The sequence below is a fragment of the Streptopelia decaocto genome (assembly GCF_964273445.1).
Source record: "Streptopelia decaocto genome assembly, chromosome: 15".
Taxonomy (NCBI): domain Eukaryota; kingdom Metazoa; phylum Chordata; class Aves; order Columbiformes; family Columbidae; genus Streptopelia; species Streptopelia decaocto.
Window position 1 is genome coordinate 12,557,318 of NC_138670.1, and position 27,999 is coordinate 12,585,316.

At 58.8% G+C, this 27,999-nt stretch overlaps 2 protein-coding genes across 8 annotated transcripts in view; both read right to left on the reverse strand.

The window, feature by feature from the left end:
* Positions 1–74: 74 nt before the first annotated feature.
* Positions 75–27,990, reverse strand: AP1B1 (adaptor related protein complex 1 subunit beta 1). 7 transcript variants are annotated; one of them, XM_082066644.1, is made up of 24 exons: positions 27,902–27,990; positions 23,083–23,194; positions 21,763–21,829; positions 20,840–20,945; positions 18,050–18,185; positions 17,058–17,303; positions 16,116–16,306; positions 14,494–14,715; positions 13,074–13,194; positions 12,774–12,869; positions 11,244–11,359; positions 10,258–10,423; positions 9,251–9,349; positions 8,393–8,652; positions 7,289–7,490; positions 6,204–6,224; positions 5,884–5,913; positions 5,608–5,757; positions 4,578–4,723; positions 3,948–4,077; positions 3,247–3,331; positions 2,682–2,768; positions 1,902–2,065; positions 75–408 (listed from the first exon to the last, which is right to left on the reverse strand). In XM_082066644.1, the coding sequence occupies exons 3-24, from the start codon at positions 21,797–21,799 to the stop codon at positions 334–336; spliced, it is 2,886 nt and encodes a 961-aa protein (XP_081922770.1). In that variant the 5' UTR covers positions 21,800–21,829; positions 23,083–23,194; positions 27,902–27,990; the 3' UTR covers positions 75–333. The 7 variants fall into 7 exon arrangements, with proteins under 7 accessions (XP_081922770.1, XP_081922769.1, XP_081922771.1 ...); XM_082066643.1 differs by having other exon boundaries at positions 21,763–21,825; positions 27,902–27,989; XM_082066645.1 differs by having other exon boundaries at positions 1,911–2,065; positions 21,763–21,825; positions 27,902–27,987.
* Positions 5,872–27,999, reverse strand: part of THOC5 (THO complex subunit 5) — a 45,336-nt gene continuing 23,208 nt past the window's right edge. Inside the window, exon 20 of the mRNA XM_082066651.1 lies at positions 5,872–5,881. The gene's annotated coding sequence lies outside the window, so the exon portion shown is untranslated. The remainder of the gene's footprint in view (positions 5,882–27,999) is intronic.

The window sequence follows — 27,999 nt, forward strand, 5'->3', positions numbered from 1 at the left end:
AGTGGGGAGGGGGATTTTTGACACGAAGGGGAGGAGGAGAGTGGCCCCCCGGTCTGAAAACAGTCACCAGGATCTAGAGAGTGAAACAGGGCTCTTGGTGGGGCAACATCAGCGAGAAGGACACGGCATCACTCACACAGATTTGCACAGGGATGCAGGGACGAGGGAGACCCCTGCCCTCCCCAGCCCCCCAGAGATGGGAGCAGCGGCTCCGTTTTTGGGGCCCCGGGGCTGGTTCCTCGGCAGGACGGAGAGGAGACATGCACACGGGTCCTGCCCCGCGTCCTCGGGCAGGAAAGGGAGAGGAGGAGGAGGAGGAGGATGGGCTGCACCTCAGTTCTTCAGGATGGTCTCGTAGGCTTGGTACACATACTGGGACACCTCGGGCGCTCGGCATTTCAGGGACAACTGTGGGGAGAGAGGAGGAGAGGGGCTTCATGCCACCTCGTTCTACATCGTGAAGCCACCAGCCCCAAAGCACAAAGCCCTGCATGCTGCAACATCCCCCCGCACGGGGCAGGGGTGGCCCCAGCTCCTTAGTTCGGCTGGGTAAAAGCAAGATAAACACCCCAAAACCTGCTCGCCCCGGCCGGCCGAGGAGCACAGACATCACATGCAGCACAGGCAGGGAGGGCAGGACAGGCACAGACACACATCAGCGTTTGGGGTTTGATTCACCGCCTGGAGCTCGGGGGTGAACTCTTCCCCCAAAGGCATCGTCCTCTCCTAAGCCCCCTTTGCTTATTTGCTCACAGATTACATATTAAACTACTTTAAACTCAAATGACTCAGCCCACGGGCCAGTGGGGAGGGCTGAGCAGGGAATCCTCCGGGATGAGGATTTGCAGGTTTCCTCAGCCCAAGGGAACCAAGAGGGTGGTGGGAACACTCTGACCCTCCAAACATTCACCTCCCACAAAGCTCCGAGGCTGGCAGGGCAGCGCAGGCGGGTGGAAACATCACGGGGGGGAATAATCAGGCAGCAGCCAGAGACAGAGCAAAGCCGGGGCAAAAACCAGTCTGCTACCCAGTAAAAACCAGTCTGCTAACCTCCAAATCCTGCAAGAGCGGGCAGGCAGCGAGGGCAGGAGGGCAGCAGGTATGGAGATACAGAGAGAGGTGAGTCAAGGCGACACGGCGCGTCCCAGCCCAAAGGAAAAAGGAAGGTGGGGAGGGGACAGGGCAGGGAACACGGGACAGGGCGGCTTGTGCCTGAGATGAAGGCAGAACTCTGCTCCGAGGCTGTTTGCAGCCGGGATGCCCCCAGAAGGGGCCAGGGTTGGGGTTTTTATTTTAATAGAGATGTGTGGGTGAGCTGGGACATTTCTCTTCCTTCTGCTGCTGCCACCATGGTGCTCCCTGCTGCCAGGTGGGTGGCCCAGGGGACACCAAGCCCTCCTGCAGAGCACAGACTGTGTCACCTCTCCATGTGAGACAGACACTGGGACTGGCACCAACTGTGCCTGTCAGAGGGACAGGGACAGAGTTTTCAGCAGGGGCTGTTGCAATAGGACAAGGGGTGATGGTTTTAAACTAAAGGAGGGGAGATTTGGAGTAGATATATGGAAGAAATTGTTGCCCTGAGGGTGGTGAGAGCCTGGCCCAGGTTGGCCAGAGAGGTGGTGGCTGAACCATCCCTGGAGACATCCCAGGCCAGGCTGGACGGGGCTCTGAGCAACCTGAGCTGGTGCAGATGTCCCTGTCATGGCAGGGGGGGCACTGGGGAGCTGGGAAGGTCCCTTCAACCCAAACCATCTGTGATTCTGTGACAGCAGCCGGGGGGTTCCTGCCACCACAGACCCGCTGTGGGACCACCCAGCCCGACCCGGGCTCTGAGCAGAGAGCGGGGCAGGCAGGGCAGGCAGCAGCCTCGGCTCGGGGCTGTTTTAGAGGCAGGGGACGGGCCGTACCGTGAAGCTGGGATTGCTGGGCTGGATCCGGAGCTCTGCCAGCACCCAGATGCCATTGGTGAGCTTCAGGGACTGGTAGAGCATGTCTTGACCCTCCACGTTCCTCTTGGCGATGGTGAAGATGTTGCTGCCTTGGAGCTTGTTGCTGACAGCGTCTGCACAGGAGGAGAGAGCTGCTGCGGGGGCTGAACACCCCTCGGACCTGCTCCTGCCCCATCTCCTCCTCCCTTTCTTCTCCCCACATTCAAAACCTGCTGTCCCCGCACAGTGAGAAGGGCTCTATTCAGCCTGGGTCTCCCCGGGGAGGGCAGACAACAGCCCCGAGCTCTATCGCTCCACAAAGCTCAGCTCACCGCTGCCAGCGGGACTGAAAGGACTTGGCTGTCCCCGCCCCGGGTGTGCATGTCCCACTTGGCACCAAATCTCCCGGAGAAAGAGCTGGGGGTGCGGGGAGGCGCCAGGGAGCCTGGCCCTGGCTCCTGCCCACGCTGCCAGTGAGCCAGTTCAGCTTCTCTGCCCCAGACGGGTGCCACGGGGGGCACAGCAACTGTCCCTGGCAGTGGGGACGTCCCCAGCGGGTAGAGAACCTCTGGAGCTGCCAAGTTTCTACAACCAGTTAACATCAAGGAAAGCAGCAGCTCCATTTTGGAGATCCGGGGTGGGCACATGGGAAGGAGCTCCCACCTCCCTGCAGCCTGGGCTGGGATAACTGGGGTGAACTGGTCACCAGCTGTGAGCTGAGCCGGGTCCTTCTGCAGGGTTGGGACCCACCTGTGCTGAGAGAACAGTCTTTGATCTGGAACTGCACCTCGTTCTCGTTAGGAATGTCCTTCCAAGTGGCCAGGAACATCTGTCGCTCTGCAGAGAGGAGCAAAAGTACCAATGAAGCTCCAGGAGCAGCCCTCCCCTCCACCTCCCAAAGGCGCTACAACACAGGCCACACGCTGCCATGTCACCGAGATGTCACACTGCCAACCCCACCAGCAGCTTCCCCAGGACAGTCTGACCCCCAGTCTACCCACTTTGGGGGGGTCAGCAAACCGTGCGGGCTTGGGGAAGGGGCTGGTGAGCACCAGGGAAGGCAAAATAAGCAGTGAGTGAAGCTCTCCCTGGCAGTGGGGAGTTAGAAGGTGGCTCAGGCCATCTCAGATAGTCATGCTGGCGTGGCAGCATCCCCATCTGCAACTGCCAGGGGCATCTGGCTCCCCACAGCTCCCCACTCCATCCCCAGGGCTGGGAACACGGTTGAGAGGATTTCAGGGGCCGGGATGGCACCTCCAGACAGGCAGCACAAGAACATCTTGCAGGAGTCACAGCCACCTGCACTCCGACTCACCCATCTTCCCGTCCTCCACAAAGAGGATGTGCAGCGGGTACAGGGTGCTGAAGTAGAAGACGTCAATGTTGTTTTTTACCGCAACCTGGGATGGAAGGACAGGGGGACTTGAAAACCTCCAAGTGGCAAGCACCTCACCCCATCCCACCAACCCCCCCGAGCCGGGTGTCACCCAGCAAGGGTGACATCGCAGGCAAGAGCCTGGCAGCTGCCAGACGGGAGCTGGAGCTGCCAGCATCCCCATCCCGCAGCCAGTGCGCTGTGCCACCGTCCCCAGTGTACAGGGGACACTGCAAAACCATTTTGGTTGGAAAAGCCCCACAAGACCACCGAGTCCAACCATAACCCACCCCTGGCACTGCCCCATGTCCTGAGAACCTCATCTCCGTCTGTCCAACCCTCCAGGGATGGTGACTCCAGCACTGCCCTGGGCAGCCTGTTCCAATGCCCCACAGCCCTTTGGGGAAGAAATTGTTCCCCACATCCAACCTCAACCTTCCCTGGCGCAACTTGAGGCTGTTTCCTCTCATCCTGGCATCCAGACCGAGCTGGATGACAAACCAGAGCCAGACTGAGCTCTGACAGCAGAGATGATGAGCTGGGGGTTTCTTCTCACCCAGTTCCTGCTGTCCCATCTCCTCCGAGGGGACAGCCCTGCCCCATCCCCAGCCCCGGGAGGGGACACCCGCGGGGTTCCCCACCTGGAGGTTGTTCAGCGGGTCCATCTTCATGACGGAGCCGACGGTGTTGAGCGGCAGGGAGATCTCCACAGACTGGTTGGGGGCGAGAGGCGCGTGGACCTGGAGAGGAGCTGCCGGGGCCAGGCCGAAGCTGTGGGGACACCCGAGCAGGGCAGGGGGTCAGGGTGGGGGACAGCAGGCGATGGCAGAGGGGACAGCCTTGGGGTTCCCTGCTTTCCTCCACCAGGACACCCCAGGTCATTGTGCTGCCCCTGCACAGACCAGAACCAGGTTGGACCAATAATATGGAGCCCCAAAATCTGACCCCTTCCTCCCACACAGACCCACACCCATGTTTAACATTCCTGCACAGCTCCCTGAGGCCCATCCTTTGTTCTGTCCCTTTGAGGGAAAAGGAGACATCGGTTCAGCACGAGGACAAGTACGGGATGTGGTCAGAGCCCGGGGAACAGCCTCTTCAGTCAACTTCTTAGAGGCTTTGGGTTGATGCTCATCACCACCACAGCCATCAGAGAGAGCAGGTCATCATGTGAGGTTGTTCCCAGTGCTCACAACTCCTTCCTCCCACCCTTTTCCACTCCAGGGGTGAGCTCAGCAGTGTCACACAGCCCAGGAGGGACCTGACCTCACCTGTTACGGTTAAACTGGATGGCGAAGTCGGACATGACCTGCAGAGCCTTGTTGGTGAGCACCAGGTCCATGGCGATGGAGCCCACCTGCCGGCTGAAGGTACCGGAGATCTCCAGCCCCTTGGCTTTCATGGCAGGGAGCCAGACCTGGGGGAAGGAGACAAGAAACCCTTGGGGTTTTACCCAAAGCAAACCCTTCGGTGCTCTCCAGCCTGGCAGAGCCCCACAGGGTGTTTGTCTGTAAACCAGGGGCATTTCACAGCTACCGACACCCAGATGGCCCCAAAATCAGAGCCATGACCTGACAGATCCCGGGTGTCCCCTCTGGAGAGAGGGGAGAGCTGAGAGAGTTGGGGTGTTCAGCCTGGAGAAGAGAAGCTCTGGGGAGATCTTATTGCAGCCTTTCTGGACTTAAAAGAGCTGATAAGAAAGATGGGGACAGACTTTTGAGCAGGGCCTGTTGTGATAGGACAAGGGGTGATGGTTTTAAACTAAAGGAGGGAGATTCAGGCTGGACATGAGGAAGAAATTGTTGCCCTGAGGGTGGTGAGAGCCTGGCCCAGGTTGGCCAGAGAGTTGGTGGATGAACCATCCCTGGAGACATCCCAGGCCAGGCTGGACGGGGCTCTGAGCAACCTGAGCTGGTGCAGATGTCCCTGCTCATGGCAGGGGGGGAACTGGGGGAGCTGGGAAGGGCCCTTCAACACAAACTATTCTGCGATTCTATGATTCTAAACCTCACCACACACACGTGAAACAGCACAGCCCCAAAATCAGAGCTGTGACCCGACAGATCCCGGCTGTCCCCTCAGGTCAGGGCTCTGTGTCCCCCAGGGAACACACAGACCCCCCTCTGCATTGCACCCCCCCAACTGGGCAAGCACTGAACATCCTCTCCATCTGCAGACCAACTCCCATCGCTTGCCTTGCTCCACGTCACGAAAAGAAGGTTCATCTTCCACCCCCCTGGGACACCCCGCAGCATGGAGCAGGCACAGGGGTGTCTCTGCCCCCCGAACCACCCCACTCACCGTTTTGGGTGCCACGTAGGATCCCGACAGGGTCCCCACCCCACCAGTGAGGTCGAAGAGGTCTCCCAGGCCGCTGCCCAGGGGTGCCCCCAGGTTCGGGGGCATCGCAGCGCTGGGCGCTGGTGTGAAGCTGCTGCCACCGCCACCCATCTGTGGGGAAAAGGGAGCAGGTCACAGGGGCACCGCGGGGTGGGGGAGAGGAGGAGAAGGAGGAGGAGCATGAGGAAGAGGAGGATGCAGAGGGTGAGAGGTGCTGGGGCACGAGGGGACACTCACAGCGGGGCTGCCTCCCACATCACTTCGCAGCTGCAAGAGACAAGAAAGGGGTGTAAGCGGGGGCGGGGGGCAGCGCGTCACAGGGACGGGGGTCCCACAGAAGGCCCCATCAAGGGGGCTCTAACAGCACCGGTGTGGGCTGGCGAGGGCCCAGGGTTGGGAGGGAGCTGTTTGGGGACCTGGCTGTCCCCAGAGGGGAGGGAGGTGTCACAGGGGAACCCAACACGGGGGCTGTGGCTGCGCGGGGGGAGCAGGCGTGGCGGGGGGGGGCTTGGGTGCTGCGCGTGGTCTAGAGGGCCAAGAACAGGGCTGGTCCATACCCCTTCCGACTCGTCCCCCATCTCCAAGCAGAAGCGGGCGAGGCGGAGAGAAGAGCCAGCCACATGCAGAGACAAGCCAGGAGAGAAGAGAGAAACAGAGAGAAGAGGAGGGGAGGAGAGAAGAGAGGTTAGTCCTGCCATGCCCTAACCTGTCCGTCTGCGGCTGCCCTGGAGCCTGGGGACAGAGCACGACCCGGGTGTCTTGTCCCCACGGTCGGTACTGGCCCATTTCCAAACCCTGAAGTCCCCAAAGCGCCAGAGTGGACTTGGTGGCTGAGGGACCAGGCGAAGGGACAGCATCGCTGCCTCCTCTTGGGGATCTCCGCCACTTCCACGAGCAGCGGAGAAAACTCCAGACCCTTTTCCTTCAGGGAGCCTGGATCATCGCTGCACCCTGCGACTGAGCTGCTGTGTGGCTTGTGCTCCCAGGAGGACAAGTTGTCACCTCCAGAGCTCCCGGGGCAGGAGACACCATTAAAGCACCCCATGGGCTGGGACCAGGCATGTCTCAACCTCACAGGGTGATTTAATGGGTGCCTCTGGGGATTAACTGGGGTTCAGAGAGTGACTTGGGAAGAGGAATCACCCCCACAGCACAGTATGGACAGTGGGAGCACCTACAGGTACCGAGAGAAAAGGCACATGGGAGCACTAACCCCTCAGCCATCTGATGAGGACAAGATAAATTAAATTAAAATTAAAAGAGGGGAGATTCAGGCTGGACATGAGGAAGAAATTGTTGCCCTGAGGGTGGTGAGAGCCTGGCCCAGGTTGGCCAGAGAGGTGGTGGCTGAACCATCCCTGGAGACATCCCAGGCCAGGCTGGACGGGGCTCTGAGCAACCTGAGCTGGTGCAGATGTCCCTGTCATGGCAGGGGGGGCACTGGGGAGCTGGGAAGGGCCCTTCAACACAAACCCCTCTACAGTTCTACGAAATTCGGGTGCAGTGCCCCTCTGTCTTCCCCAGCTGCAACAGGACAGGACCAGCCCAGATGTCCCTGGGCAGACAAGCCCATCCCATCCCCAGGAGCTCAGACAAGAGCCACCATCAAACCCAGCAGGACGCTGCCAGGGCTGTGACATACCAGGCTATCCAAGCCGCCTCCCAGGAGGTCCACAGCGCCCATCTGCACGGCGGAGGTGGCCAAGGGCGGCCCGCTCACCGGCGGGCCCAGGTCCAGGTTCAGCAGGTCACCCAGCAGGTCACCCTGGGTGGGGATGACAGCCGGCTGCTCCGCTGCCTGCACCCCCGACGGGGCTGTGTCGGGGCTCTCGGCACTCTCACTCCTAAAGGAAGGGTGAGGGAGAGATGTGAGACCTTCAGCAGCTCCAGCTGAGCACACAGGTCCCACTGCAGACACCAGTTCACCCAGCAAGAGTTCAAAGAGAAGTCCCAACATGGCCCCCAACGCTTCAACACCTCATCAAGATCACCTTCCAGTTAGGCCTGAGGTCACTCCTTCAGCCTCGTAAGGACAGTATGGAATCCATAGAATCATTTTGGTTGGAAAAGCCCCTCAAGATCATCGAGTCCAACCATAACCCACCCCTGGCACTGCCCCATGTCCTGAGAACCTCATGTTCGTCTGTCCAACCCTCCAGGGATGGTGACTCCAGCACTGCCCTGGGCAGCCTGTTCCAATGCCCCACAGCCCTTTGGGGAAGAAATTGTTCCCACATCCAACCTCAACCTCCCCTGGCACAACTTGAGGCCGTTTCCTCTGCTCCTGGCGCTTGTTCCTGGGGAGCAGAGCCCGACCCCCCTGGCTCCAAGCTCCTTTCAGGCAGTTCAGAGATCAGAAGGTCTCCCCTCAGCTCCTGTTCTCCAGCTGAACCCCCAGGTCCCTCAGCCGCTCCCATCACACTTGTGCTCCAGCCCCTCACCAGCTCCGTTCCCTTCTCTCAACTCGCTCCAGCACCTCAAGGCCTTTCTTGGCGTGATTGGCCCAGAACTGCCCCCAGGATTGGAGGTGCACCGTCCCCATACAGCCTGACTCCTACAGGGAATCCCCCATGGGAAAGGGGCTCAGCTCCAAGCACAGGGGACACAGCAGCTCTGCACGGGGCTGTGTGGCTGCAGCAGCCCCGCAGCCACTCAGCTCAGCATCTGACCTGCCCAGCACATGGATCCAGCCCTGAAAGTTCCAGCACGGGTCGGGGAGTCACCAAGGGGACACAGAGATACTCACGAGCCCGTTCGCGGGGGCAAACTCTTGTGCACGACCCCTCTGCTCCCCTCCACGAAGGCGCTGGGAGGTTTGTGATAGACAGAGGCCAACGTCCCAATGTAGCAGATCAGCTCGTCCAGGAGTGTCGGCTCGATCAGATCCGTCTCCTCGGAGATGAGCGGTTTCTCCGCCAGCACCACCTCCTTGGCAGCCACAGGGTCGGTGGAGAGCAGGCGCCAGTAGATGTAGCCGCGGTCCCGCAGGTCGGGGTTGTCGGAATCCTTCGAGAAACACAGGGGTTAGTGCCCAAACCACAGGGCAGGGGAAGCTGCAGCTACTGCACAGCAGCTCAGAGCACCGTGACCCCATCTAGTGACATGAGGAAGAAATTGTTGTCCCTGAGGGTGGTGAGAGCCTGGCCCAGGTTGGCCAGAGAGGTGGTGGCTGAACCATCCCTGGAGACATCCCAGGCCAGGCTGGACGGGGCTCTGAGCAACCTGAGCTGGTGCAGATGTCCCTGCTCATGGCAGGGGGGGCACTGGGGGAGCTGGGAAGGGCCCTTCAACCCAAACCCTTCTGTAATTCTATGATTCTAGGTCTTGGTGCTCAAGAGGGATCACAGGATAAAAGTTAAAGCTATTTGTGTCACACCTCTGGTGTGCAGAGGCTACACTGCTCTGCTACACCAGCCCTAGCAGGGAAACAGCACCAGATGCCTCCTGTGCTACAGGAAACAGTGTCCTCGCTCTCCAGGACTTTAACTGTCAGCTTTTCCAGAGTTAACCTCCAATTATGTGCCTCCTGTCACAGGCACAGCATTCCCAAACCACTCCCACTGCTGGGGGGGGGACGGCAAAGCCCAGAGAAGCTGGTACCCACCTGCGTGGCCAAACTCAGCACCTGCTGCACCAGCTCCTGCGTCTCTGTGGGCTTCTTCAGGAACAGCTTCACGATGGCCGTCAGCAGCTGCAGCTGCACCTGTAGGCAGACAAACAGCCTTAGGGAGAGACTCACAGACAGCTCGCACCATTTTTTTTGTGCAAAAACACATTAATTTTTCCCTTAAGTGCTGCTGGGACATAACCCCAACCTGCCTTTCAAGGGACCAAACACACGGTGACCACGGAAGGGGTGGTGACACGTCAGGAGGCCCTGAGTGGCTCCTGCCAGGTCTGCACCCCATTTCTAGCTGATCCCCACACCCTCAGCCCCGCAGGGTGACACAGAGGTTACTGGGCAAGAGCTGGGGACCAGGTTACACGGTCCCATGAAGGTGAAGGCCAGAGCATCCTCTGACTTTTACAAGGACAAGCAGCAGTGATTCACCTCCAATGGTCCTTTCAGACCCAAGACAGGGTGGCCAGGATCACTGGCTTTGCTGTTTTGCATTTATAGACTTTCCCTTGTTCACCGTGATTGAATTTCATGGTGTTTGCTCAGGGTAGGAAGTTTACACAGATGGAAACCACCCAGAATTTCCACAGGCGAAACCACCAGCCTCAGCTGCCCTGGCAGACGGGGTGGACAAATCCCTCTGCTCGTTTTAGCGTCTCACTCCGTTTTCCAGCTCCAAAGAGCTGATCCTGCCCTGGCACAGGGGACAGACCAGGTGACCACCTGGTCCCTCCCCACTATTAAGGAGGGAAGGTGCCTGGGACACCACTGTGGTGGCATTTCATGGGCCACATTCCTCCAAAGCCACTATAGGACACCACTGCCCTGAGCTCCTGCAAGGAAAACACCCTCACCACCCTGCTAGAGCAATTTGCTTCATTATGCCCCGATTAGCACCAGCTTTGTCACAGTGTCCCCCCTCAAGCTGCCGGTCCTGCTGGAGGCCAGACTCCCCCGTGGCATGGGGGGGCTGTCCCCACGTCCTGGCACACCTGGGTGCTCTCGTCGTGGAAGCCCTCCAGGAAGCTCTCCAGCAGCTCATCAGCGTTGTCGATCCGCTCAGCGTACTCGCCCACGATCCAGATCATGGCAGCGCGGGCCTCGGGCTCGTCCAGGGAGTCGAGGTTCTCGCAGAGGGTGGCAATCACGCTCTCATACCTTCCCGAGAGGGAACACGCATTCAGTGACAGCAAGAAACCAACTCCTAGCTCCTCTCTCATTCCAAACTGCGCCCCATCAGCCTCAGCAGAACCAGGACATCACCGAGGGCACCGGCAAAAGCCCCTGCCGCCTGCCTGGGGCTGTCCCCTGGGCTGTGGTACAGCCAGACACCACCCACGCTGACCCCTCACTGTTCCCAGCACATCTTTCCCTGCTCACCAGCCCCACTGCTGAATTAACTTCTCAGCCCCGCTCCTCCAGGCTCTGTCCCCTCTGCCGCAGCCCTGAGCTGCAGAGCTCCTGCTCGTTACTAATTCTATTCATTAGCATTTATTACCGCTATTAGTACATGACTTCCTGATCACAGAGCTGCCTATTCATCCTGGCTCAGCTGGAACGCTCCCCTCCTCCTGCTGCCCTCGCTCCTGCATCGCGATCACTGAATCAAGAGCCAGAGATGGTTTATGCTGATGTGAGGGACCTTGAAGCCTCTGGCAACTCCTGTCCCTGTGGGTGTCTGGATGTGGGACTGTTGGGGACAGCTTTCCTACCCCCAGCTTAACTCTTGGGGCTGCACTGACCAGTGATCACAACCCTGACTAGCAAAAGTCCCAAAGCACCTTTACTGCACGGAGGCTCCGGGGGCTTCACCACTGCCCAGCCCACCAGGAGGGAGCAGCAGCCTGGCCCTCACCCACATCTGGGGCTTTGTGGGGTTTTTTGGGCCTCCCCCGCAAGCACAGGGGGGAAGAAAGAGCCCATCTAGGTGTGGGAGCGTCAACCCGAGGCCCCAGGGCTCACAGGCAGTGCCACGCACTTGTTGGGGTACTTGCGGAAGATGTCCTTGATGACAACGATGGCCTCCTGCACCACATAGTTGACTTTGGTCTGGATGAGGTCGAGCAGGGTGCTGACACAGCGCTCGGCTGATTGCTGAGGAGGGACACGGTCAGTCGGCAGCGATGTTCATCCCAAAGCCTCCGCTGCCCTTCCCACACCCCCGTCCTTGCTGCCTCATCCCCTCCGTACCTTCCCCAAACCCAACCCAGACCAGAACAGGGGACACACGAGCATGGTTTCCCCTTCCCAGCTGGATCTGGCTGCTCCTCACTCCTCCTGCACGCTCCCCAAAGCCTTGAGCCCCCACGTCACTCGCTCCCGGCTCCCACGGGATGCGTTCCAGGCCAGCAGAACCTTGCCTGAGTTTGGATCCGCACAGTCACACCACTCAGTGTTAATAGAGAGGGAAAACCAGAGCTAATGCTGTGCAGATAAACCCAAGAGAGGCTGGTGGAGGGGAGGGATGGCTCTATGGCAAAGCCCAGCTCAGCTCCCAGTGGGATGCAAAACCCAAACCAGCTCCAGCGTCTCCTCCTGTCCCTCCCCAGTGCCTGGTTGCTGCTGCCCAGCAGTTTATCTCTGGGATTGAGGATGCTCTACAGAAAACCCGCTGCAATATCAGCTGCCTCAGAGCTACACAACCCTGTCCATGAGCCTGCCTGTCCCCGAGCCACGGCAAGGTCCTTAATAATCCCGTTCTTCAAATTACACCCCACGGGGGAGCAAAGCCTCATGACCCCTTGGGAAAGGATCAGCCCCCTCCAGCCACCGCTGCAGACCCGAACAACACAGAGGAGCTGCAGAAATGATCCGAGGCTGGAACAGCTCTGCTGGGGGACAGGCTGAGAGAGTTGGGGTGTTCAGCTGAGAAGAGAAGCTCCGGGGAGACCTTAGTGCAGCCTTTCCAGACTTAAAAGAGATTATAAGAAAGATGGGGACAGACTTTTGAGCAGGGCCTGTTGCAACAGGACAAGGGGTGATGGTTTTAAACTAAAGGAGGGAGATTCAGGCTGGATGCGAGGAAGAAATTGTTGCCCTGAGGGTGGTGAGAGCCTGGCCCAGGTTGGCCAGAGAGGTGGTGGCTGAACCATCCCTGGAGACATCCCAGGCCAGGCTGGACGGGGCTCTGAGCAACCTGAGCTGGTGCAGATGTCCCTGTCATGGCAGGGGGGGCACTGGGGGAGCTGGGGAGGTCTCTTCAACCCAAACCCTTCTGTGATTCTATAATCCACTTGTATCCCCCGCTGCATTCACACATCAGGCACAGCTGCAACATCTGGGTATGCAGCAGAGCACAGGGCAAGCAGGGATCCTCAACAGCTCCAGCAGCAACAGGTCAGGGGATCAAACATCCCCCTCACACCCCATGTATGTGCCCCCTGAACAACTGTGGCTCATCCCCAGGCCCAGTAAGGCTCTGGCTCCTCGGGGCAGTACCAGCTCCTGGGTGAGGTGACCTCCAGCCCAGTCCCAGCTGCCATGGGGACCCCAAGAGACCTGCTCTCACCTCCACCTTGATGGCGCAGCGGCCGATGGCTCGAACCGCCTTCCTCACGAAGTCCACGTCCACCTCCGTGGCGTACTCCTTCAGCTCAGCCAGCACCTGCCGGAGGGGTAAGATGGTAAGAGCTCGGATGCAAGAAAAGCCACCACAAGAGCAGGGCAGCGACCCAGCAGCAGCAGACAGGTGGCACAGCAGCTCCTGTCAGCACCTTCCCAAGCTGAGGTGAGGACTTTTTGGGCGAACCCCCTCCCTGCGAGGCTGGAACTCCCTGCACACCCCCCTTGGTGCCACCCAGAGCCGGACCTGAGCGATGTTGGCCTGGGAAGCCAGGCGGATCATGATGTCCAGCTTCTCTAGTTTGACGTAGATGGGGTCGTTGTACTTGACGAAGAACACCTTCATCTCGTGCTTCAGGATCTCGGGCCTGGCGGATAACGAGAGGCAGTGATTGAGGGAGACGTGCTGCTTCCCAAAGAGAGACATCCAAAATCACCCAGAACCCGTGGTTTTCTCCAGAGCTTTCTGGACACACGATATCAGTATCAGATGATTTCTCTTGTGGCAGAAGGAGGATCTGAGCTCTGCTCCCACCTCCAGGCTCTGACCCAGGGAAAGCGGCGCAGGAAGGGAGTTGTCCTCCCCAGAATGCTGCACGCAGGCTCGGGACATGGGTGAAAATTCATTTACCTGACCCTGCAGCCACCAGTTAATGCCCCAAGGCTGTGTAAATTCATCACTCTGTTAGCCACAATCACCACTCCCTGGCCAAGGGACAGCGAAGGCTGGGGGACACCAATGACATAAACCAGGGAAACCCAGAGAGCGAGCAGCTCTGGGCCAGGAGGATGAGGCCCCTTGGCCACAAGCACAAGGTTTTGGGGACTTCTTCAATGCCAAGAAATCCAAAATACCGTGATTTTTCCCCCCAAGACTCTGTCCGCTGGCTCCCCTTTGCTGGCACGCAGGGGACAGGGCGCAACCTTGCCGCAAACAAAGACCAGGTGCAAGGCGACAGGGGACGTTTGTCTTGCCAGGGTTGGAAGGGACGTCTTAGGGGCAGCAGGGATGGAAACCCAGAGCCCAGGGCTAGGCTGGACCTTTCTCACCAGATCAGCCTCTCTCTAAGCTAAAAAAGACCTAGGCCAGGTCCAACCCCAAGGAGCCAACCTGCCTTCCACACTCCCGCTCCCAGGGACATTAATTACTTTCCACTTCTCCCAGAAATTGCTGCTATTTTTAACAGATAACCACAGCGATAATGAGTAGGACAATAAATCATCTGCCGGGGGCTGTCGCTGCAGAGCCCAACTCTCCAGCTGGCCAGTTCTGCCCCAGGCACACGTGTGGGGCCGCGGCCACCTCCTGCCCACCAGCAAAGGGACAAAAGGACTCTCAGCACTTACTCAAAGAGGATGACAGCATAGAAACAAGCTGATATCACAAAAATTCCTCACCGGACATTTAATAACTCAAAGTCTCAGCTTTTGGCCTTTCCATCTTTTCCACCCCCAAATAAGCAATAAATAAATCCCTCCTGAAGAACCCAACTTAGTTCCCTGCTCATTAGTTCTCCTGATTATCTGCGTCCAGCCCTTGGATTTCAAATAATAGAGAAGAAAAAAAATCCAACATATGATGGGTTCTGTTGGCAAAATCCTGACAGTGCCATGGTCCGAGGGTTTGAAGCATCGGGCAGCAGCGCCCATAGGGAAGAGGGACCCACCTCTTCTGCACGATGAGGTTGATGTTGCGCAGAGCCACGTACTGCAGCTCGGGCTCTGCGGAGAGCAGCGTGACCAGCGGCGGGGCCAGCTTCTTCAGCAGCGTGCCGTAATAATCCAGGTCCTTGGACAGCATCTCCATGAACTTCATCAGCACCTTCACAGCCGAGAGCACCACGGCGGAGTTCGCATGGGACAGCCGGGGCGTCACCCGCTCGCAGATGCTGGAGGTGTCAGGGGTGAGGGGGGAAGAGAAGGGGAAGAAAACGGTCACAGCCCATAGTCCTGCTTAAATATTGCTGCTGGTACCAATGGGGACAGGATGAGAGAGAGAGTTGGGGTGTTCAGCCTGGAGAAGAGGAGCTCCAGGGAGACCTTATTGTGGCCTTTCCAGACTTAGAAGAGCTGATAAGAAAGATGGGGACAGACTTTTGAGCAGGGCCTGTTGTGACAGGACAAGGGGTGATGGTTTTAAACTAAAGGAGGGAGATTCAGGCCAAACGTGAGGAAGAAATTGTTGCCCTGAGGGTGGTGAGAGCCTGGCCCAGGTTGGCCAGAGAGGTGGTGGCTGAACCATCCCTGGAGACATCCCAGGCCAGGCTGGACGGGGCTCTGAGCAACCTGAGCTGGTGCAGATGTCCCTGTCATGGCAGGGGGGGCACTGGGGAGCTGGGGAGGGCCCTTCAACACAAACCATCTGTGATTCTAAGGCACCAGCAGAGTTTGCAGCAGGACAGCTGAGCAGCAAGTAAGACCTTCCCAAAAGATGCTGAACTGGCTCTGAAATGCCCTAATGATGGTTATTTTTCAGACCTTACAAAACTTTATGGCAGGGGCCCCTTTTCTGAGCTCCTCATTGCCCATCCTCCCTCGCCACACAATGAGGCCACATGGTGAAGCAGCTCCAGAAGCACCATCCCTGTGCCAGCACGGGGACAGGGTTTGCAATGGGACCACAGCAGGCTCCAGATCAGAATCATTTTGATTGGAAAAGCCCCTCAAGATCATCAAGTCCAACCATAACTCACCCGTGGCACTACCCCAGGGATGGTGACTCCAGCACTGCCCTGGGCAGCCTGTTCCAATGCCCCACAGCCCTTTGGGGAAGAAATTGTTCCCCACATCCAACCTCAACCTCCCCTGGCGCAACTTGAGGCCGTTTCCTCTGCTCCTGCCGCTTGTTCCTGGGGAGCAGAGCCCGACCCCCCCTGGCTCCAAGCTCCTTTCAGGCAGTTCAGAGATCAGAAGGTCTCCCCTCAGCTCCTGTTCTCCAGCTGAACCCCCCAGGTCCCTCAGCCGCTCCCATCACACTTGTGCTCCAGCCCCTCACCAGCTCCTTTCCCTTCTCTCAACTCGCTCCAGCACCTCAAGGCCTTTCTTGGAGTGACTGGCCCAGAACGGACCCCAGGATTTGAGGTTTGGCCTCCCCAGTGGGGTCATTGCCCTGGGCCTGCTGGCCACACCAGTGCTGTCACAAGCTAGGATGCTTCTCAGAGGAGCAGGGGCAGAGTCAGGCCCTGCAGTCCATACCTACCTGTCCCCATCCCTTTTCCAGCCCCACTCCAGCTGGTGTGCGGTGCCCCAAAGGCATTGCTGCCCCAGCAGCACCCAGACACCCCCTCACCTCTGGGCCTCCCGGTCATCCTTGGGCATGTAGTTGGCCAGACAGTCCAGGATGAAGATCTGGCCCCACTCTGTGCACTCGTTCAGGGCCGTGAGCAGCTTGTTGATGGACTGGGGGTTGAGATCCAGGAGGTTACTGCTCGGGTGAGACTCTGCTATTTCTGAGAGGGCCGCTACTGCGTTGGCCACTACCTGCCAGAGGGGACAGGGCGGGTGTTAGGTGACAGTGAGCACAAGGTGACACCAGTGTGGTTCAACAGCCCAGGGGAGAGCTGGCGCAGGCGGATGAGCTGCATCCTCAGTGTCAGCATCTTCCATCCCAGCAACATCTGGGCACCAGCCTCTCCTCCCCGCCAGCCGATCCTCAGGAGATGAGCAATCGCCACCAGCGCAGTCCCACCGCCCACGCCACATCCCCAACACTTCACACGTGTTCAGCAGAGTCAGCCTTGGCCCCGTGCCCGGCGGCTCCAAGGAGCCCCGGCGCTTTCTGCAGCAGCTCCTGGGCTCACTGCGACACCTGGGGCACGATCTGAAGAGCAGCAAAGGCTGGGGGAAGAGAAACCCTGGGGAAAGAGGGCTTGGAAGTCACTCACGCCTGGAGAAAAGCAGGGAGACTAAGAACCACCAGCTACATGGTACCGGAGCCAATATCGGCTCCCCTCTGCCACCACCCCCTGCTCCCAGCTGGCCGGGACAGTCTCCTCCCCACCGAGAACAGACTAATAACACACTGCCAAGGAATTGGAGATGCTTTTCAGCATGGTGACACAGTTACAGGACAAGGAACATAGCCTGCAGCCCTCGGAAACAGCTGTCCCCAAAAGGGGTCCCATAAGCACCAAAAACAGTGAAGGGGAGCATGGGAGGAAACGAGTCAGCATGTGAAGACAAAGGGAGCGAATTTACTGTCATTGGGATGGAGAAAGCAAAAAATAATCACCATGGGGTTGGAGTCGGAGATGAGGTCCTTCAGGGTGTCCAGGAAGCCCTGGTCCTCCACCAGCTGGGCGTTGATGTCGTGGAGCTTGGCCACGCAGACGGCTGCCGTCTTGCGCACGTACGGGTCCTCGTCCTTCAGGCACTTGCGCAGCGGCTCGCACAGATACTCCGTGATCTTGTCCACGCGGATGCAGCCCATGGTGCGCACGGCCAGAGCCCGGATCAGCGGGTTTGGGTCCTCGCAGTCCTGCAAGGATGAGAGAAGGAGGGGACATGTCCAGGGCCACTTCTGCAATCACAGGCACCAGTGGTGGCTTTGGGACCATCACTCTCTTTGGGTACCTGACATCTAAAGGTTTTAATGCTCACCCCTGGAGAACAAGTCACCCAAGAGAGAGGTTTGAGCTCTTGTTCTGCAATCTGGCACCCACAGAGTTTTAACAGCACCAGTTCTCACCCCAAACACACCTCCAGGCACCTGATGTCTTCACCACTTAAACCAAGTACCTGAAATCAGCTCTCACCCTGTGGAACAGCCACCTGACCTGGGAAATGCATCTAACAGGTTTATTGTGTGCATTTTTTCCTTTCTAAAAAGTGAAAACTCTCTAATGCCCACCGAGCCGTTTCACAAAGTGCTTTGACAATATCTTGGCTCCTAACAAACATGCTCTTCAGCTCCCAACTCCAACTAGAAGATCACGAGGGCCTTCTCAAGCTCACATGACGGCAGCTCCATGGCAGGAGCTGCCCACAGCCGAAGCTGCCGCTGACAGAGCAAGTGGCACAGCGCAGCTGCCGAAAAACTGTTTTTCTTCTGCATTAGCAGACAAATTTGCTCAGCTATTTAGAGCCAGGGGAGAGGATTTGGAAACCTGCCCACGCTCCCTTCTCCGGAGCGGGGTACACAGCAGCTTCACGTGGTGGCCTCACAAAAACAGGGATGCACGTGGGGCTGAACAATGCAGCGTGTGGCTCCGAGGCGCCTCTCACCTTCACAAAGGTGTTGACTGCCATGATGGCCATGTCTGGCTGGCTCTTGGCGTAGTTCATCAGGTAGAGGTAGACCAGCTTCTTCAGTTCCAGGTTGTCCGTCTGCATGCAGTTCACCACGTCCGGGAAGAGAGCGCTGAAACACAAAGCACCTTGGTGATGGCAGGATGCGGCCAGGGGGATGGAGATGTCACCACCTGCAGGGCACACCTTCCCACAGCTCAACCCACTCCTGGAGCCAGATGACCCCAAGCTCTCACAATCCCAGGCTGGCTGGGTTGCAGGAGCTCTGCAGATCCCCAGCCCAGCCCTGCTCACGCAGGGTCACAGAGCAGATCACACAGGTGGGTCCAGGCGGTTTGAATGTCTCACAGAAGGAGACTCCACACCCGCTCTGGGCAGCCTGGGCCAGGCTCTGGCACCTCCCAGCAAACAAGTTTCTGCTCATGTTCACATGGAGCCTCCTGTGTTTCAGTCTGTGCCCGTTGCCCCTCACCCTGGCGTTGGGCACCATGAACAGAGTCTGGTCCATCCTCTGACACCCACCCTGAGCTATTGATCCATTGATCAGATCCCTCTCAGCTTCTCTTCTCCAGCTCAACAGCCCCAGCTCTCTCTGTCTCCTCATCACAAAGATGCTCCAGACCCCTCAGCATCTTTGTGTCCCTGCACTGGACTCTCTCCAGTAATTCCTTGTCCTTCTGGAACTGGGGAGTCCAGAACTGGACCCAGTACAGCAGATGTGGCCTCCCCAGAGCAGAGCAGAGTGGGAGGAACCTCCCTTGACCTGCTGGTCACACTCTTCCTCACACACCCCAGGTACCATTGGCCTCTTGGCCACAGAGCACAGGTCCTTTCCCAGGACCTGAGCCCACCGTGCAGCAGATGTGGCTCAATCACTCATCCCCAGTGGGTTTTTCTTGACAGATCTGTATAGACAGCAGCTCAAACCAGCCCTAATGGACCAAAACAGAGCTCTCCCACACGGCTGTGCCCTATCGCAGCTCCAGCACATGCCCAGCAGAAGGTGCAACATCACCCAGCCCTCATGGGATGGTGCAAAAGGCTCCGGCACCTGCGAGTAAATAAGGGAGACAAGCCATTCTCCCCTCACTTTCTGCACAGCCCTACCAAAACCGCTCTTTGCTTTTGCACATGTTAAACCTGCCCTGCTGCAAACTGCTGAGTGCTTGCCCCATGCCCTGCGCTAGAAACACCCCATTAGAGGAGTGAACACCCAGGGCTGGGGGTAAGGAACACCCCTCTCCCCAGGGTGAGCCCCGCGGCAGGACGATGCTCTGCTGGGATGGAGCGGAGCCGCCTGCACAAAGCTGGGACCTCCCCTTAGAGTCACAGAATCATTTTGGTTGGAAAAGCCCCTCAAGATCATCGAGTCCAACCATAACCCACTCCGGCACTGCCCCATGTCCTGAGAACCTCATGTTCGTCTGTCCAACCCTCCAGGGATGGTGACTCCAGCACTGCCCTGGGCAGCCTGTTCCAATGTCCCACAGCCCTTTGGGGAAGAAATTGTTCCCCACATCCAACCTCAACCTCCCCTGGCACAACTTGAGGCCATTTCCTCTGCTCCTGGTGCTTGTTCCTGGGAAGCAGAGCCCAACACCCTCCCAGCAAGAATTAAACACCCTGGAGCTGCGGGATGCCAGAGACACTGTTCCACCACAGCCGATAAAGAAAGACCAATTAGACTATTAAAAATACAGACTGACCAATTAGATTATTAAACCACCTTGGGAGAAGCAATCAAGATCAGAGGGCTAACACAAGGGTTATCTCACCCTGACAGGTGTTCCTGGGCTTCTGGAAGCTTCTCTGCCACTACAAACCCAACCATAACTTACAGGATTGAACCCAGGGACCCAAACCCAGGCACTGCGCATCTCTGGCAGAGCTGCTGCACCTCGGCTGCGCTCACCCCAGGCTAAGCCAGGCCTTCCTGCACCTCCAGGGAGGGCTGAACCCAGTCAATCACATTCTCGCAGCCCAAAACATGCACACGCTAAAAAAAAAACGGGCTGTCGCAACCAATATTTCCTTTCCAAGCAATGCAGCTTCTGCCAAGGGCCAAGCAGCCTCGGGGACGTCCCTGCCGTGGCCAGTGATGTCTCCTCCATGGTGGCCCCGAGACAGAGCGTGACCCGCTGATGCCAGTGCCCTGGGAGCCGGCAACACACCAGTTTACCCAACACAGAGCCCAGACCAGGGTTTTTCTCCATCTACTCTTAAACGCACCAAGAAAAGGAAAGCGCTGACGTTGTGTGTGATGCCAAGGGCGTGCAGGGATGGATGCAGGCAGGGAGGAGGGGACCGAGGGGCCACGTGCTGCTCACTCAGCCAGATAACAGAGAAGAGGGAAAAGCAGCTGCCCGACCTTTTGGACCAGAGCAGCTGCAAAATGCTCATCGACACCAAGGCAGAGACGCCGGCCCTTTGCCATAAAGGCTCAGAGCGGGTTTCTGCTGGCTTGTAGTAACACTTGAAACAAGCAGCAATAATCCCAACAAACTTATCTGGCGGCCAGACCAATCCTCTTTTAGCCAGATTACTCCCGAAGCCACGCGAGCCCCCGCCCGCCAGACGGCCGCGCTCACACATGTGCTCCTGCCGTGGCGGGGGGTACGGCTGCGGCCAGGAGCTCGTTCTGTCCTCGCCCGAGACACAAACCAAACACGGAAACCCCTTGGAGGCAACGGGGGAGAATGGGAGCCCACAAGCCGCCCTCCCGGCGCGGTTTGGCCCAGGGATCCCCGGCACGGCTCCACCACGCACCTGACGTCCTTCCCGACGGTCATGGACGCTATGACCTTCTTCACGGCCTCCTTCTTCTTCTCCTTCTTGTCGCTGTTCAGTTCGGCTTTCAGCTCAAATATCTCCCCTGGAGGAAGGCAAAGAGGGGGAGCTCAGGGGTTAGGGGGAGCTCAGGGGCTAGGGGGAGCTCAGGGGCTAGGGGGAGCTCAGGGGCTAGGGGGAGCTCAGGGGCTAGGGGGAGCTGGGTGCTGTGTGGTGCCAGGAGCTGGAAGCGGGGGGATTTAACTTCCCAAATGTCTGAGAGCCCCCAAGAGGCTCAGCTCTCACCCACAGAGATAAGCGTGCTGGGGTGACCCTGCAGCCCCACCAGAGTCCCAGGGGCTTCAGTGACCAGAGACACCACAGGGGTGACAACCACCAGCCCCCCACCCCCCAAGCACAGGACACGGGGGTTATTCGGGGGGTATTTTGGCTGCAGGGTGGTTATCAGAGCCCCCAGCAGTCCTGCCCTCACAAGGCCACCCCGAGCTCTTTATTCACTCCCAGGCAGACAGACCGACAAGGAAGATGCCACATGGCTTTTCTCCACATTAATTCCTTGCTCTGGAAAGTGCTTAAGTCCAACTCCCCGAGCACTTCTGTCCCAGCGTGGGGGAGCTCGGCGGGGGGCCGTGTCCCGCAGCCACTCCTGAGCTGCTAAAGCCGATCACCCAGCTGCCACCAGCGCTGGCTGGGCACAGGGGGCTGGTGACAAGCCCAGAAGCCACCCTGGCTGTGTCAGAGCATCCCGCACAGGATGAGGGCTCTCCCATAGGAATTGCCACCTCTTCCACTTTCCAACGGCAGGGACAGCGCCCCCCAACTGGCTGATAGCACTGCGAGAGAGCAGGAGAAACAGTGCGAGCAGGAAAAACGGTGGGAGGCTCCATCTGCCTCTCCCTTACCTTTCTTCGTGGTGGTGAAGTACTTGGAGTCCGTCATGGTGGTCTCCAGCTGGCGGCACGTCCCTGGCAGGGGAGGCAGAGCAGAGAGGGTAAAGGCGACAATTCCCTCACCGAGGTCGCTACAGAATGCTTGGGAAGGAAAGGGCAGGGGTGGGAAAGAGCTTGGGATGTCATAGGAAGAGCCCCAGGGAGATGAAGCGCCCAGGGAAGCCCTCAGCGCCCATTTCCCTGGGGAGGGTGAGCGCCCGGCGGCCACCCCGACACAACGTGGGCTCTGCCGACGAGGGAGCGATCGGCTGGTTCGCTAATGAGGGTGAGGAGGAGGAGGTAGGCGCTGAACACACCAGTGTCCACCCCTGCTCAGGCTCCAGCCCGACCTGCTCCTCTCAGCAGCAGCAGCCACTTTGTTCACTCCATCCCACAGGCACTGTACCCACAGCAAGTGAGTTCCCCTGGGTTTGTGAGTCCTCGTCCACAAAACACTTTTCCAGGGAAAATTCACCCCCAGCCTTGTCTCACACCTACACAGGGAACAGCTTGGGGATGAGAAGAGGAACCGAGCAAAACCCGAGGCTCAGACCAACACCGGAGCAAGGGGACAGTGCGGATGAGGGGACACGACTGCCAGCACCCCAGCAAGATCAAAAGGAGCCTCTTCCAGAAACCAGCCCTGCTCCAGCAGCGCAGCTTTAAATTCAAAGGGCACGAGGTTTCCGCCCAGCACTCGGGGTGATATTATATAATTCAGGCAGTTTGAGGCAGATTCACAGCTTGGCAAGGCTGAGGAAGCCCGTGCAAGCAGCAGATAGTCCCTAAAGGTCAGCGGGTATTTGTCTTTACAGCGGTTTCACCCGTTTTTCCTTCAACAGCAAAGAAACCAGAGGCTTGTCCTTGAGATCCTGCAGTGGCCTTGCTGCTTGGGAGGGGCAGGAGCAGGGGAAGCAAAGCCAAGTGGAAACAAAAAGAGCTTGCAAATGGTTTTAAAATGTAAATGAGCATCAGCGAAAGCCAAATGCAGCAATCCCCTGCGAGCACTGAGAAACCGAGCACAGAGAAACCGTGTCCTCTGTTCCCCGGCCAGGCTGGAGAGGGATCCCCAAGGGGGATTAAAAAGAAAATCTGGATAAAATGTGGGGGCTGAGCCCACGGGGCAGAGCACACAGCCAGGGCCAGCTTGGCACGCAGGGAAAGAAAAAGGGTTTGCACGGGTTCGGGGCTCACTTCGGGTGCTGGCAGCCGGTCCTGCACTGTTACAGAGGGGCAAAGCGCCTCCCGAGCAGCCTGTGCGAGCACAGCGCCCCTCCCTGCCTCCTCGGTTACCTGCGATTTACTCAGAGCCTGGTTTTGCCCCCCGGGTCCCGGCTCTCCAGCGAACAGCAGGAGCTCCCGGCTGTGCCGCAGCAGCTCTCTGCGCCTCCCTGCAGCTCCCGGCCTGCAAGACAGGGAGGAAGGAGCATTTACCGCAGTCCCGCCGGTGTCGCCGGCCTGGCGCGCAGTCAGCCCGGCTCTGCAGAAAGTGCCTGGAAAGCAAAACTCGAAGCCCTACCGGGGAATTTCTGCAGCCGGCTCGGAGACGTGAATCACCCCCGCTGCTTTCCTGCGGCTTCCCAGAGCCGCCGGGTACCGCAGCGTGTTTTCACCACCCAAAACCCCCGAATTTCTGAGAGGGAGGCGACCACCCATCTCCCCCATTCCTGTAAGCCCTGCAGAGCTACCAGCAGCCCCCAAAGACCAAACTGCTGCCTCCTCCTCCAGCCTGAGCTCCAAATGTCAGGCTCCTCACACCAACCCCTCCAGCTCTCCGGTGCCAGAACCAGACTTGAAGTGACCCAGTGCTTGGACGAGGGGCCCAGTGAGGCTCCCAACACCCAAAGCTGGGTGCTCAGCACCCTGCGCTGGGTCTGTCCCCCTGGGTGATGAGGCAGCGCTGCTGTAGGTGAATTCTCCGAGCTCAGCCCCTGGGCTGGAGCCAACACCGCTGCCTGGCTCTGGGTTTAAGAAGTGCAAACAAAACGGTTTGGGGACTGCAGAGCAGCTCAGCGTTACCCCCCACACTGTTGTGCAGCTGGAATCGGGCACGGGGACACATGGGGCAGAGTCCCCGTTCCGCAGCTGGAGCCCAACAGTAAATAAAACAGGTTTGTGGTACACAGCAGCAGGGGGTGTCAGACCCAGAGCCAACAGCCGCGGTCATCTGGTTTGGACAGAGCTGATTGTTTAGTCATTACGGTGAGTTGCAAATATTCTGCCCTTGCTACACCCGCTGAGCAAAAACAGGTGGCGGGAGCTCATCTGCAGACAGGGAGGTGGCAGCAGCACCCACCGTACAACACAGAGCTGGGCACAGGCTTGTGCTCCTCCCGCTCCAGCAATTCCCACCGAGCTCCTTTCCAGGCTGGGAAAAACATCCCGGCATTCAGCGATGACCCAGCGAGCGGCCGAGCAGAGCTGGGACCTTCCCTTTAGAGTCGCAGAGTCATTTTGGTTGGAAAAGCCCCTCAAGATCATTGAGTCCAACCATAACCCACCCCCGGCACTGCCCCATGTCCTGAGAACCTCATGTCCGTCTGTCCAGCCCTCCAGGGATGGTGACTCCAGCACTGCCCTGGGCAGCCTGTTCCAATGCCCCACAGCCCTTTGGGGAAGAAATTGTTCCCACATCCAACCTCAATCTCCACTTGAGGCCGTTTCCTCTGCTCCTGGAAGAAGCCCCAAGATCTGGAGTGTCTAATTTCCTGCTGCTCACGAGGCACTTTGATTCGGGGCCAAAGGAGAACCCAGCGCTCCTGCGGCTGAGCTCCCACACCCCAGAGCTGCAGGCGATGTGTCCGTGTGGGCACAACGTGGTGCTGGCCCCCCCTCAATCTCACGCCCCCTCCCTCCCCACGGCCGCGCCGGCGGGTCCCGAATCACCCATCACGCCTGAATAAGAAGCTCCTAAACCCAAAATACAGCAACAAAGGCAGCACAGTGTTTCTCACCAAGGCAGACAACAATGCTGAATAAGCCATCACTGGTGCCACTCAGTTCCTCTTACAGAAAGAAAACTCATTAGTGACCCCCAGCTACTTTCACCACCCTGTTTTAGGCCAGTTCCTCCATCCGTGGAGGTTCAGATGCTGCTGACGGGAGATTTTCACCTTCTAGCAACACAGACGTGTTACCTGGGAAGGGATGAGGGAAGCGCTGCCGCTCTTCCCGCAGAATGACCCATCTCAGCACCACAAGAGCATTTAAACTGTGCCCAGGACAAGCGGGTCCCAGGTTATTCCAGCATAAGGGTTCACTATGGTTCACTAAGGGTTCACTATGGCCCTGCTGACCTTCCCACAGACCCCATGCCAGGAATTTACTGCCTGACAGTAAGTTTGGATCTACCCAGCCTGACACATGGCCTCGGAGGGGCTGACAAGGCAGGCAGGAAGGAAACGCAGGGAGATATGTCAGCTCCAGCCCGGCACAAACGCGTCCCCTGCGCATGGGGTGGGTGTTGGCACCTAAATCATAGAATAATTTCAGTTGAAAGAGACCCTCAAGATCGTTGAGTCCAAAAAAGCAGCGGGAGAGGCGAAGAGGAGCGGGAACTCCAAGGACAAGCTCTGGGGAACAGCTCACGTAGAAAACAGGGGGTGAGCTGAAGGTGAGCAGGGCAAGAAAACTTCTGCGAGCCATAAACGCTCCCTCTCACAGCTGCAAATAAAGCACTTGCAGTGGATCAGTAAAACCCGGTAAGCTGGCGTAATTGAAGACAATTAAGGCAGACTAAAAACCTTAAACATCGTGACATGCCACCGAAGCCGTGGGGACTTTGCACAACTGTTCTCTGCTGATATGAAGCAACTTGAGGCCAACACAAAAGGTCAGAGACGCGTGAGGCCGTGACGGCCCCCACACCACACGGCTGGTGAATAAACCCCCAGACCGGGCACAGACACCAGTCGGGGACAATAAAACCCAGAAGGGGAAAAGGAGAACAAGCAGCTGAGGATACGAGAGCCAGCGGCTAAAAAGCCTCATGCTGAACCCAATTCTTTTTCCTCCTTACAGCAGCGAGGTTCTGTGGTGTATCCATCCTGCTCCCATCCCCACACTGCCCCACGCCTCCCCCCACAGCCAGCACAAAGCCCCACGGGCTCACACCAGCCCCCTATGAAGATATTTTCCCAAGGACTGGTGTAATTTGAGCCAGTCTTAGCTCACAGCCCTGCAGCAACGCGGGGCTGTGAGCTGGTTCTTGCGTCCCAAGCTTGGCTCAAACCTTCACATCTCCCCGAAGGGACCGGGACCGTCCCACCCACACTGTCACAGCACGGTCACCCTGCCCCGTGCCACCAAACCGCGGGGCTGGCAACACCCCATGGCTCTCACTAAAGCTGTAAATACGCCCGCAGTGTCCCCCGCGAAGGAGCTGCCCAAAGCCCGTGAGCACCACAAATTATCCTGCGCTTTCTAGAAAAGGAGCCGCTGATTAACGGCAGCGCTGAGTGCAGACGGTGGTTGGTGAACCCTCCGGGCCGCCACCTGCGCGTCCCCTCGCAAACCTGTCACTGAGCCACCCGCACGCTGTCACGGGGGGTCCGTGTCCCCTCAGCCAAGGGGCTCAGGTGCCCCTCTTTGCAGTTCCTGGGGTACAGCCTTGTCGAACTCACTGCGGCCTTTGCAAGGGGCTCAAAATCATGGCAGGTCAATTCAACTGCTGAGCTGCCGCTTGAGTGATACGAAACCCCGAAGCACCGGCATCTGGCCCCTAATTAATAACCCAGATGGCAGGAGAGCGCCCGTACGCAGAAGAGTTGCCATTGGTCCAGCCCATCAATCAATAATCGGGGAATAAAATCCACAAATGGGCAAAGGAAAAGCCTGAGGTGTCCCCTGCACTGCACACGGGGATCCCAACACGCATCATGAGCTGGAGAGACGCGGGGATTTTAGCAGCAAAGCCCCAAACATCACTTTGAGTGGGGACAACACCTCTGGTGTCCCCAAAACACCACGTGAGCACCCTCAGAGAGGCTGAGGACCTTGTTCCAGGGGTGTCAGGACACACAAACGAGCTCTGTCCCACAGCAGCAGCCCCACCAGCAGCTTCCCGAGGCAGAGGGGACGTTCTCCTGGGGAAGCCAAACACCACCACAGAGCTCCCAACCTGGCTCAACCCCAGCAAGACCAATGCCCCTGGAAGCCCCTCGGGTCCCAAAGCGTCAGGTCCACTGGGTCCGGCAGCCCCCGATCCACAGCCAAGTCTGGGGACAGCAAAGCAGATCCAACCAACCGCCCAGCCCAGGCACCTACCTAACCTCTTCCTTAACCTAAAGTTGTTTCACAGACTATTTTTAATTAAGTCTGGGGTTTTTTCCCCCCTAGAACCCTCACGGACGAGGCGGCAAACATGGGATATCAGAGCAGGTACATCTCTGTGTGATCCGTGCCCAGTTTCCAGCTTATTCCACGTCTCAGCAGACCCGGTACTGACCGTTTCGCACAGATCTGCCATAGGTAGCAACAGCTTTCAGTCCCCACAGCCACCCCAGCCCAGGAACTGGTTCCTCCTCCACCCAAATGCGGCAGCAGGAGGGGACTGGGGATGGGTTCCCTGTTTCCCCATGTCCCCTTCGGCTCTCCTGTCTGTTCCCCCCTGCCCCGGAGCCCCAGACTCCGCAATGCCAGCCGGGGTGCAGGGGTTCCAGCTGTTCCCCTCCTGTCACATCAAGAAGCAGTGAAAGGGACACCCCGTGCCCTGAGCCACGGGCAGGAACCCCGCGCTGCCGGGGGCTCTGCCCGGCGGGGCACACGGTGCCGGGGGAGCGGACTCGGGGTGACCCCGTGTGCCCACCCGGGCCGGACCACGGAGCGACAGGAGGGCCCGGGCGGGACGCGGCCCCGGGGCTGTGCCGGGGCACCCTGGGCAGAGCCCGGGGCTCCCGGCTGGGGTGCCCGGTGGGAGCCGCGTCTGGGCAGGACCGGGGAGACGGGAAGGGCCCAGGCCCGGGGGTTGGCCCGGCCCGGAGCAGAGCCCGCCAGCGGGGTGGCCGGCCCGGGGTGCGCACGGCCGGAGCGGAGCCCGCCAGCAGCCGCCGGGAGAGCCGAGCAGCGGGACCCGGGACAGCGAGACGGCCGGGACCCCCAGCCCGGCCCGTACCTGCTGCTACTGCCGCCGCCGCCGCCACCGGCCCCGCGGAAGTCAGTGACGAGCGGGGGAGCGCTTCCGGGGCGGGGCCAGGGCGGGGTGGGCGGAGC